General features: G+C 47.6%; 1 protein-coding gene across 2 annotated transcripts in view; it reads left to right on the forward strand.

Annotated features, from left to right (window-relative positions):
- The window catches only part of BCAT1 (branched chain amino acid transaminase 1), a 94,360-nt gene that overhangs the window by 22,634 nt on the left and 59,294 nt on the right, over nt 1-12,432 (forward strand). The window contains exon 2 of one of the 2 annotated variants that reach the window (XM_087814756.1): nt 10,726-10,794. In XM_087814756.1, coding sequence (XP_087670882.1) covers nt 10,726-10,794 — 69 coding nt within the window. Of the gene's footprint in view, nt 1-10,725; nt 10,795-11,200; nt 11,510-12,432 lie in introns of those variants that run through there. The other variant, XM_016197388.2, reaches the window with a different exon arrangement.

Here is a 12,432-nt window from a genome sequence, read left to right on the forward strand (position 1 = left end):
TTAGTTTTTCTTAGAGGGAGTACATTGCATATTCTACTGTACATAATTTCCTCAAAGTAAGTTAACTTGCACTCTTAAAAGCAGAGCAGCTGCTTATGTTCTGGTGTAAAACAAAATGTTCTTCCAAGCACTTCAGGACATAATACCCTGGATTTTAAAAAAACAAGCCTCATTTAATTGGGATTAATTTCTCCCTCCCAGAAGCTGATATGTGATTGTTTTTCTGTAAAGAGCAAAACCATAAGCTGGATTGTTTCCAAACATGAGACGCCTGCTCTTTCGATCTAGAATTTTTGGTTGTCTGTGTCTCTGGCCAGCTGTCACTCCTTTTCAGGATACCTTGAGGTGACCTAGGCACTAGCAGGGGTGACATTTTCTTCTGTGTACAAAGGGAAAGGGAAGCGCAAATGAGGACAAGGGGAAGGCCGGGAAGGGAGAGATGGAGCAAGATAAAGTTCTGACCAACAGGCAGCCCCAGAATTTGTAGATAGCACCCCGCAGACTGAGCTTGGGGGAGGCAGGGAGGGGGGCAGGGCGTTGCCCAGTAGTTTCAAAGTGGAGTGTGGGCACCTGGCATGTGTAACGGAGACCACTGGGGTGTCAGAAGCATTGATTACGAATATTTACGTTTTCTACAACATGCAGAAAAGTTAAATGATACTTCTCTTTAACTCACAACGGTTGACACGGGCACCCTCCGCTCAGTCTGTCAGGCCGCCACAGTCACAGACGCTGAGCAGTGTCTCTGTGGGGTGGGAGGGCAGCCTTTCTCGCTGCCCTGAGGGGGTCCCTGTGAGGCTTGTGTGGTCACCCTCCCTAAGCAGGTTGTGACTGTGATTGTGGGAGCCTGGCTAAGGAGATTTACAGATTATGTCAGCCAGTGTTAATTGATAATCCTTCCAAAAGGGACAACCGGCTTTAAAGGATTTCTGCAAACAAAACAAACACAAAAAAATGAACAGCATAAGACCAGAATGAGGAAAATATTAGTCATATAAAAAGCAGAAAACAACAAAAACAAAACAGAGCTAATATTTTTCCATTCCTTATTACAACGTCTTCATTATCCATATCCTGAGATAAAAATATCGATGATTTAGTCAGAGCTGACAGTGGGCCACGTGATTTCGGTATCATCAATAGAGCTGTTTATAAAGTATTCATACCTATGCCTGGCTGGTGTTGCTCAGTGGTTGAGTGTGTCCCATGTACCAAGAGGTTGTAGGTTAGATTCCTGGTCAGGGCACATGCCTTGGCTGCTGGCTCCATCCCCGGTAGGGGCGTGCAGGAGGCAGCCAATCCATGTTTCTCTCTCATTGGTGTTTCTGTCTTTCTCCCTCTTTCTTCCTTTCTCTCTAAAATCAATAAAAACATATTTTGTAAAGAGTATTTATATCTACTATCATTTATGATTACTTGGTCATTGTGTATATTGGACCTTTAGCCAAGGACATTATAAGAAAACAACTATAACTAGGAATATATATATATACACACACACACACACACACACATACATACATATATTTTAATTCTCACCCAAGGATATTTTTTTCATTGCTTTTCAGAGAGAATGGAAGGGGGGAGGGAGAGAGAGTGAGAGAGAGACATCGATGTGAGAGAGACACATCAACTGGTTGCTTCCCACACATGTCCCGACCAGGGCAGAGGGTCAAGCCTGCAACCCAGGTACATGCCCTTGACTGGAATTGAACCTGGGACCCCTCAGTCCACAGGCCAACATTCCAACCACTGAGCCAAATCAGCTAGGGCAGGAGGATATTTTAAAATGCTAATTATTTCATGTTTATCTCATCTTTTTTATTCCTATTTTTGCATATGAGATATATTTGGTTATTTTCATAAATAACTAAATAAATGTGTTAGGCTTGCATGCTTTTCTGGTTAACACTGCTGAATAACCAGTCTGCTGGATTGTCTGGGCTCAGCTGGGTAGTTTTCGTCTGGGTCTATCATGTGGTTTCAGTCACCTGAAGGCTTAACTGGACCGAATGTCCAAGGCACACAATTCACAGGTTGGCAGTTGATGCTGGATGCTGGCTGGGAGCTTATCTGGGACTGTTGACTAGTGAGCCTGCACATGGCCTCTTCCTGGGGCTTGGGCTTCTTACAGCTCCGTGGCAGGGTCCCGAATGGAGAAGTCCCAAGAGCCTTCAAGAGGAAGAAAGCAAAAGCTGCCAGGCCAGTTAAAAGCGTACGTCTAGACTTGGTATAGCATCACCTCTACACTTCACTATGTCCTGTTCATCAAAGAGTCACAGGATCCACCTAAATTCACAAGGTGGGGCAAATAAACTCCAACCCATGATGGGGTTGAGCAGAAGAGCATATGCAATGAGAGAGAAGGTTGCAGCTATCTTTGGAAAATATACTCAGATCTTTGGAAAATAAAATATGCCACACATGTTCAAATTTTTACTGATGGGGTGAGGAATCATAAAATTTGGAGCCAGTGGAATTGTAGGCAAGATTACCAGCCTTGTGGTCTGGCTTGACCAACAGCTGTTTGACCTTGGGAAATTTAGCCCACCTCTCTGAATATCTACAAAAATAGAACCCATGGTGTGCAGTGGGGGTAGACAGGGCTTTTTTGAGTATTAGATAAGAAATGTGTACCCAAAATGCCCAGAATATCATAACTGCTGAACCACTGGCAGATATTCTGGTTTTGAGTTGGAAAGTGACTGGTTTAGAAAAAGTTTTTAAAATGAACACTTGGCCCTGGCCGGTGTGGCTCAGTTGGTTGGGCATCATCCTGTGCACTGAAAGGTTGCCAGTTTGATTCCCTGTAAGGGCACATGCCTGGGTTTGGGGCTCGATCCCCAGTAGGGGGCATGCAGAAGGCAGCCGGCCAATCGGTGTTTCACTCTCACATCAATGTTTTTCTCTCTCTCTCCCTCTCCTTTCCTCTCTCTGAAATCAATAAAGACATATTTTAAAAAAGAAAAGAAAAGAGAAAAGGGAAACGAGACACTCAAAGGGGGACAGCTGTGATCTCCCTTCAGAGATTGAAAGCATGCTGCAGCTACCACCAGCCAAGGATCATCTGGGGTTTCCAGAAGCTGAGAAAGGCAAGAGAGGATTCTGCTCTACAGGTTTCAGCGGGAGCATGGCCCTGCCCACATCTAGCCTCTAAAACTGCAAGACAATAACTTTCTGTGGTCTTAAGCAACCCAGTTCATGATACGTTGTTACAGTGGCCCTAGGAAACTGATAAAGTAACTGTATACATACTAAAAAGAATTGCTCACTTTACTAAGCCAGCAATTTTCAACCAGGGTGCTGCAAGAATTTTTAAAATGCAACACCTGACTGTTTAGTCAGGGGCACTGACCCCTTTTCCCTTAAATTGTCAAATTAAAAAATGACATCCAACACAATAATTAATCAAAATTCTACTCTTTTTTTTGTTGTTGTTAGATTGGCAAAAACTATATATTTTTTTGGTGTGCTGCAGAATTTTAGTAATTAGTTTATGTGTTCCATGAGATGAAAAAGGTTAAAAATCGCTGTACTAAGCCCAACTGAGAATTCTTTTGTCAAGATTTCTTTATGGCTCACCTTTCTAAGACACAAGATAGAGGTTTCTCAGGGCAGTAGAAGCTGTGTCTGAGCCACCTTTGTCTTCCCAATGCCAAGTAGAAAGCATGTAAAACAGGCATGCAGTTTGTTTTATGAACCGAACTGTGCCCTTCTCCTCTTTTTAATATAAACTTCACATTTTTAAAAACAAACCCTGGAAATGCCAGATGTATATTTTAAAGGTTTTTCCTCAAAATATTGTTTTGATCATTAATATGATCTAGTCCAAGGGCTACATACATATAAGTGAAAAACAATCAATTTTTAAAAAAATGTTTTTATTGATTTTTTAGAGAGAGGGAGAGCAATGGGGAGATAGAAACATCGACGAGAGAGAATATCATTGATTGGCTGCCTCCTGCACCCCCCTTCTGGGGATCGATCCTACAACCTGGGCATGTGCCCTAACTGGTAATCGAACCAGTGACCTCTTGGTTCATGATGCTCAACCACTGAGCCACACCAGCCAGGCAATTGTGATGTTAAAAAAATGAAAAAATAGAAATATAATAATAGCTAACATTTATGGAGCAATTACAAGATGGTAAGTACTGCTGAGTGCTTTATACATATTTTTTATTACTTACCCTGGTTTTAAATATGAGACTCGAAAGAGGTTAGTAATTTGCCAAAAGTCATAGAGCTGATAAATTATAGAGCCAGGATGCCAACCCTCATCTATGATCAAACATAGGACAATGCCCAAAACTGCACTAAGACCATAGCCTCCTGTGACTATTTAGATTTAAATGCAAATTTGTTAAAATTAAGCAAAAGTAAAAATTCCGTTTTTAAGTGACACTAACCACATTTCAAGTGCTCAGTCGTTGCAGGTGGCTTTGTGGTTACCCGTGCAAGCGCAGGACATTTCCGTCGTGGCAGGAGGTTCTATTGGCAAGCATGGTCCAATCCTTTCACAGTCATAATACGCCGAAAGCTCCTACTACGGCTGGAAAAGGGGAGAGAAGGGACAGGGGGAGGCAGGGAACAGAGGAAAAGGAAGGAGAAGGTTCAGATGGAGGGAGAGCAGGTGGAGGAATAAGCTTGTATCCAGGGGTAGAGCAGGCTCTGAGGGCATTTTTAGTCTGTTACATTGTAGGCTCGGGCAGATGAAATTGGGAAGTATATTAAATGCATACTTTAAAAAAATCAGAAAGTTGCAATTCCACAGATACCTTTTAAATCTCAACTGTGTGCCTAGCGTAGGCTAAGGGGGCACTGCTAGGTGAAAATAGACACAATTTCCCACCCATCGCAAAAGTTAGAGCAACATTAATCAAATAATCAGAATAAAGTATGACAATGATGTCAAAGTAGAAAGAATTCTGTGACAATAAATAACAGAGGGACCCACTGTGGCCTAGATAGGGTTCTGTGATGCCTCCCCAAGGAAGTTCCCCTCTAAGCCAAGAACGGACGAGAGAGCCAGGCGGTGGCGGGGGAGTGTATCAGGCAGGTGGTCTGAAAGAAGGACCCAAGTCAGTTAAATGTGTGGCCGAGGAGAGGGTGAGCCGGAGAGGCAGGGCTTAGGAGCCGGAACTTGGGATGGCTAAGGGAGCTTGTGAAAATATTTTGTCATAGTGTCATGTAAAGTCTTAACAATTTCTCAGCCAAGAGAGAGACATGTTTGGTTTCCATTTTGACACAATTTCTCTGGTCTCCATGCTAAGAATGGCCTAAGAAGAAGCAAAGCTGGAAGGCAGAGAGGCTACTTGGAAGCTATTTGGTACCAGGATAGCGGTGACATGGCTGGAGAAATGGCAACTGTCAGGATATTTGGAGCTAGAACATATCACTTGATGATCACTTGGTTGTCTGTGAAGGATGCCCCTCATGTTTCTAGGTAGGGCAACTGCGTAAAGTAGGGGTCAGCAACTTATAGACCATAGGCTAAACCCACTCTGTCCCGTTTATGTGAACACAGCCATGCCCGTGCTTTTACGTGTTGTCTATGGCTGCTTTTGTGATACAGAAACAGAACTGAATAGCTGCAGCAGAGACCACATGGTCCTCAGTGCCTAAAATATTTACTATTTGGCTCTTTAAGAAAATGTTTGCTAACTGGAGTAGATAATCATTACCTAACTTACTGAGGGAGCAAGACTCACCAGACAAGGTGCTGTTGCTCCATTTTCCAGGTAAGAAAACTGAGACACAGGTAAGACATTCTCATTCACATCCACGGCTTCAGCTTTTACCTACATCCCAGCGATTCATCAAATGTTTACCTCTAATCCAGACCTTTTGTTTGAACTAACAGCCAGTCTCAGAGACACCTCAAAACTCAATGTGTCCCCAGTCAGGCTCCTGCTCATCCCCCCATTATTTTACGATGTTCCATTTTTCTCAGTGAGTATCACCAACCAGTAGGGCAAGCCAGAACCCAAGGAGCCCTCCTTGGCACCTCTCTCCCCCATATTCCTTCTCATATCCGTTCCATCTAAAGATTGTTGAAATCTGACTGCCTCTCTGCATCTGTATCACCCACCACCTGTCAAGTCCATCCTATTAATAGGATCATCTCACACGGTTTTGTAATAGCTTCCTCATAAACCCATTTCTCTCCACCCAGGTCCCCTCCAAACCCCCAAACTGCAACCAGAGTGCACTTTCATCCTTTCAACCCCCTGCCTCCATTCCCTAACTAATCCTAACTTTTCAGTGGTTTTTCTTGTTTTAAAAAATTATTTTCCGATTACAGTTGACATATAATATTAGTTTCAGGTGTACAACATAGTGATTAAACATTTATTTTTATTTAAATATGTCTTTATCGATTTCAGAGAGAGGAAGGCAGAGAGAGGGAGAGCGAGAGAAACATCAATGATGAGAGTCATTGATCGGCTGCCTCCTCGGGCACCCCCCCAACTGGGGGTCAAGCCTGCAACCCGGGCATGTGCCCTGACCGGGAATCGAACCCCGATCGCCTGGATCCTAGGTCGATGCTCAGCTGCTGTGCCATGCTGTCCAGGCACGATCAGACATTTGTACACCTTATAAAGTGATCAACCTGATAAGCCTAGTACCCACCTGACGCCATGTATAGTTATTACAATATTATTGCCTATATTCCCTAAACTGTGCTTTAGGTCCCTGTTACTATTTTTATAAATGGCAATTTGTACTTTGGATCCCTTTGACCTTTTTTAACCGATCCTCCCAGCACCCCTCCCCTCTGGCAACCATGAATTTGTTCTCTGTATCTATGTGTTTGTTTCTCAACGTTTTCCCTTGTTTTTAAGATTCCATGGGCCCCTTCCTTATATTTTGACATTGTTTTATTGTTTTTGAGTAGTTTTACAGATAACTGATAAAAGCGCAAAATAATTCTTGTCGCAGACGTGCAATTCTGAAGTTCAATTAACCTCTCTCCCCTGCTATGGAAGAAGCCGGTTTTAAGTCCATTAGCAAAGGGGTGGTGGTGGATTGAGCTAAAAAGGAAAAAAAAGAGAAAAAAACCCATGGACACAGACAACAGTGAGGCGATTGCCGGGGAGATAGTGGGGAGACCGATGTACAGGGGGGTGGAGGGAGGTGGAGGAAGGGGGAAAATAAAAATTTCATTTCACTGTTCCTCACCCAGAAACGCGTCTGTTCTTTTAATCAGTTTTAACATCTGCCTGGTAATGACTTCACTCAATGAGTTTTACAAACCACTCTATAATACAAGTTTATTTTTTAAATTGAATTTATTGGGGCAACATTGGCTAATAAAAGCATACAGGTCTCAAGTGTATACAGCTCAAGGGAAACGTCATCTGCACACTGCATTGTGCACTCACCACCCCGAGTCGAGTCTCGTAGGACAGTCGTGCTTTTACCTTGTTGAGGGGAAACTTGTCCTTTACCTCTCCCATACGGCACTGCTGAGTGGCCCTGTGCCTACCCGCCCAGCCTCACCCTGGACCGAGCACCCTCTGCCTGTCTGTACCCCAGTCCTGGCTCTCTTTTGAGCCCTTGCAGCCACCACGTTCCCCTCCCTTCTCAGAGATGCCTTTTGGCCTGGAGCTCGTTTTCATTCTGGGCCTTCCTCACCCCTTTTTTCCATAATACTTTTTTTTTTTTTTAATCCGCTAGATCTCTGCTTAAGAATCCCTTGCTGGAAAGTCTCTCCACGCCTTCTGGAGTCTGTTATTTTCCATTATTAGAGGCTCTTAAAGCATGGGTGGCACTTGTTACATTTGCAATTTTGCCTTTGTGAGATTAGCTAACACTTTTTAACATAAGTAACATTTCTCTATTTGGCTGGAGGCAATTCATGCTAATGGGATGGCCATAGGCTCACATTGCATCCCCAGCACCTAGGCCAGTGCCTTCACACATGTAACATGCCAAAATATTATATGTATATGTTTTATTTTATATATATATGTTTTACTGTTAGGTACTTACTGCTCAGGGAAGAGGTAGAGTGAAAATATATAGAGTATTTAGGAGTCATCAGCCTATAGATACAGCCATGAAAATGCACCGGTGAGCAAGACCATTGTGTTGAGCAAAATGAAGGCTAATAGGAACCTTGTTTAAGTGGCATAATTGGACAAAAGTTAAACTGCAGTCACTTGAGGGGGAGCAGTTAATGCAGGGGCGCTCCCACAGACTCGGCTCTGAAGGGGAGGAAAGGGCGCCGTGGCAGTGTGCTCATTCTTTCCTAACACCATTCCTGCCCCGTGTATGCTTTCCTGGCTGAAAAGGGCAGATGTACAGGTAACCTTGAACGTAGCAAGAAAGCTGAAGCTGTGTCCTGACCACCTTTCAGACAGTAACAGGCTCTGAACGAGTGTCTGGTGGAGACATTTAAATCAATCTTTTGAATGCAATTAAGTTGTTTACATTCTTCAACCGAGGGTTTCTTTTTCTTAGGCTTTGGGCAGGAGTCCCAAACTGGCCACTCTAGAGTTGATCTAAGTCTTCAAGAAGAGACTCCAGGTTTCCAGCCACACTCTTTCGATGAGGGGACCTGCCTGGGCCGGGAGGTCTTTGGAGCTTGGGACCCCACCCCAGGAACTGAGGCTTTTCTGTGCCTTGTGTAAGGGGGAGAAGGAATGTTGTTTTCTGATAAGATTACAGCTCTATTATCTTTAGGGCTGTAGAAAACCAATTTCTAAAACCAGGCAGGATTTCATCTCTTTCACCCAAAATAAACCACTCTCCTCCCTTTCCCAGCTGAAGTCAGCCCAACCGAGTCACCACATCCTATTGATTTAAAAGCCTTTCTGAAGGCTCCTAATTGAGGCTGACACTGCCCTGTAGCCCGGGAGAACACATCGGAGGAGACCATAGGTGCCACAGTCTTCCAGTTCTCTTTCCCTTCCTGCTGTATATTTCAAGCATCGCTTCCCCAGCCCCTCTTTCTAAACATTGCTATCACAGGCCTGTATCAGAAAACGTCAAAACAGTTTCATTGGGAGCCCCTGCTGGTTTATTTTGCCTGGAAATGATGATTAGGTGGATCCAAGCAGCATCGAGGTCTTTGGATACAAACAGCTCTTAGGGAAGATGAACCTGGCGGCCCCGCAACACCCGTAGTTACAAATGCGACTTAGTTGGCCCCAGGGGGTCGGTGCAGGTAAGAGCCCGGCACCCTGCCCAGCGGGCTGCAAACCCCCGGGGGGCGGCGCTGCCTTTTGTTGGTTTGCGGATGGAAAATGCGCCCTGTGTACGTACATTTCCCGAGGTTGCCTTCGCCTTGGCCGAGGGGCGGTCCCAGGGGTCATTTAGTAAATGAAGATGCTGGCAAGGTGCCTGCAGGCGGAAAGGCGCTCCGGTGGCAAGGGCTCTTCTACCCCAGCCAGGGACACCCGGTGGCAGGGACTCGGGGCTTTGGTTCTCCCGACTGAGAGGGACCAGCCGGGCGGAGGCTCCTCCTTCAGGGATGCTGCAGGGGCTGCGCGGCTCCGTGCGGCTCGCCCTCGCCCTCGCCCTCGCGCGGGGCCCGGGTGGCAGCCGGCGCCGCGCGGTCCGTGCGCCCGAGCTGGGCTGCGCCGCTCGCCCCCGCCTCCGCCTCCCGCCTCCCGCCGCGCTCTGCCCGCAGCCCGCAGCCCCGCGCTCCCGCAGGCTCCGCATGGCCAGCCTGCCCCGCGCCGCCTCGGCCCTCGCCCCCCAGGTACCAAGAGCCCGGCGCGGGCGGGAGGGGGCGGGATAGACGCGGGTCCTGGAAGCGCGGGCCCGGCCCACTCCTCGCCCGCAACCTCCTGCTCCACCTGCGCCGCGGGTCCGCCGCGCCGAGCCCCGCGCCAAATGCAGGTCCCAGCCGGCGAACCCGCCCCGGAGAGGCCCCCGGCCTAGTCGGGGCCCCGCGCGGCCGCGACCCTCCCCGCGCGCGCACCCCGGGCCGAGGTTGGGGGGAAGCGGCTTCAGGCGCGGAGGCGGGAGCGGGTTTCCGGCCGCGGGGCTGACGGCCGCCTCCTGCGTGCCCTCGCCCCCCGGACCTGCCCGCAGCCTCCTGCCTCCTCGGGTCCCTTTCTCCGTCTCTCCCGTAGTTACTTAGCAGATTCGGCTGTTTTTATTTTACTCATTTATTCATTCCTTGTTTTAAGGGTCTGCATCTTTTCGCAATTCGCCTTCCTTCCAGTGTGTCCCCAAGTGTCTTTTAAATCACCCCCAGTTCCACGAGGATTTGCCCTTAGCGCGTGGGGTTGGGTGTCCCCGCGGCTGCATCCGAGGACCTGCGGGCTGAGCGGGGCCGGCCTCCCCCGGTCCCTTCCCGGCCCCGGTCCCTTCTCTCTTCCCTCCGGGTCCCTTCTCCGGGCTATTGTGCGCCGGGGTTGACAAGGCCACGAGGCCGAGCGCGCCACGGAGATTTTTTTCTATAAATGGCTTAAAACCCCTAGCCTAGACATCTCCTCGGATGTAAGGGCGACCGCCGCCTTCCTGTTCTTCGCCGGCGAGCCTGGGTCCCGGGCAGCCGGCCCTGAGCCAGCGGGGCGGGGAGGGGAGCAGCCCCGAGCGCGGCGGGGCGCACGCGGAGGGCGGCGCGCGCTCGGGGCGCCCGGGCTGTGCGGGGCCCCTCCGCTCCCTGCCTGCGCGCCGCGGCCCGGCGCTGTGATGGTGAGTGGCACCGGTCACCCCGGGCCCCGCCGCCCTCCTGGCCTCGCCTAATGGGTCTCATTCTTTTTCCAGGACTGCAGTAACGGGGGCCGGGAAGGACCCGGAGGAGCCGCGGGGGACTCGGTCCTGGGCGCCCTGAAGGTGAGTGGGGGGCCGGGGAGGGGGGGAAGCGGCGCCGCTGAGGGGCGCCTTTCTCCTTGACCTGGGGGGGGGGCTTCTCACGGCTTGGGTCCTACAGCAGTTGGAAATGCTGCTGCGCATTTAAAATTCCACTCTTAGGGGGAAACATAATCTGGGGAGCAGTCTAGGACATTTGTCACATCTAAAACTACCTGGCAGTTAAGTGCCTGTAGTATTTCACAAGTCGTTAACATTGTCTTGGGAAGTAATTTAGGTGAATTGAATTTGTGACTTTGTGAGTACTCACCTAAAGGTGTATCTGATGGTATCAGAAGTGTCACCCTCGCTTCACTTGTGGAAAAAGTTAAACTCGTGATTTTTCTCTTTAAGCCGCAAACATTTTCCAGCAGCGGTGAGAAAGAATCTTGTAGAGTTACTTTGACTATCACGAAAATACCAATGTAAGGTATTATTTTCTCTATAACTCATTACCTACCCCCTGCCCAGCCCTGGAGGTTTGGGCCTCTGTCTTCAGGCCTGGCTCTGCGCCCCCAGTGCCTGCTTCGGTCACTGCCCATGGCCATGCGGGCACAGCGTGTCCCAGTGAACTCACCTCCTGGCAGAGCTCAGGGAGGGAACGCAGCTTGACTCATCGATTTTATGCTCGCACATGCCCACCTCTTAACTGTGCCCCAGGGACTGTGCTGGGCATTGGAAATCCGAGGAAACGGTCAAGGTGAGGTCTGTGCTCTCAGGGTTTTTAATTTTTTTTAAACATATTAGATCATAGTAATTTCCTTACTAAAATAAGTCTGTGAGTTTTATTTGTCCATACGATTCCTGGCCCCTTACAGATAATGTCCTCTACCACCTTGAAGCCAGTCTGCTGTGTTAGCCTGTGAAGACTAAGCTCTCATATATTTTGGGGAACTTAGATATTGAGTTATGGGTTCTTGAAAGAATGAGATGAAAGGGGCTCATACTTGATCCTCTGTCTCTAAGGGTCCCCTTGTACAGTAAATAAATTCCTCAAAGGGTATAGATGAATACAGTTTTTCCCAAAAGGTCATTATACTTTTTATTTTCATTCAAAAAAAAATTGTTTCCCCCCTGAGAGTATGTTTATTAAAGCTGGGGACAGTGAAATAAGAAAGGGCCTAGGATAGAAAAAGCAATAGGAGAGAGTCTAGGCAGGGCTGCTTTTATCTCACTGGAGAGTCAGAGAAAAGGGGCCTTGGAGACAGGCTCTGGGGGTCAACCATGAGTTGCTACTGCCCATTGCTCCCCTGGTTCAAGTCTCACGTGGACCCTTAGGATTTAGGAGATGGGTGCCTGTGGGGGAAGGAGAGGGGCAAGGGCAAGTCGTTGGCCTGCTCCTGGGAGGGGGGTGCACTCTTTATACTTTTATACGTAGAATAGTTTTTTTGCAAAGTAAAGAATTCACAAAGTAAATTATGTCTTTATTTGTTAATGTAGGTTTCTATGTATTAGATTTTAGTTGGGGGACATATTGACATACTACACTCATGTATTTACCTAGCAAAACATGTTCTAGTGGTGGTTTAGTCATAGTGCATATGTGATGAGGCGAATGAAAATGAAATCAATAATTTGGGGGAGAAAATGGTGGATTTTATAGGACCATCTTTGCTTTTGACC

The sequence above is a fragment of the Miniopterus natalensis genome, chromosome 2 (assembly GCF_054644295.1).
Source record: "Miniopterus natalensis isolate mMinNat1 chromosome 2, mMinNat1.hap1, whole genome shotgun sequence".
Taxonomy (NCBI): domain Eukaryota; kingdom Metazoa; phylum Chordata; class Mammalia; order Chiroptera; family Miniopteridae; genus Miniopterus; species Miniopterus natalensis.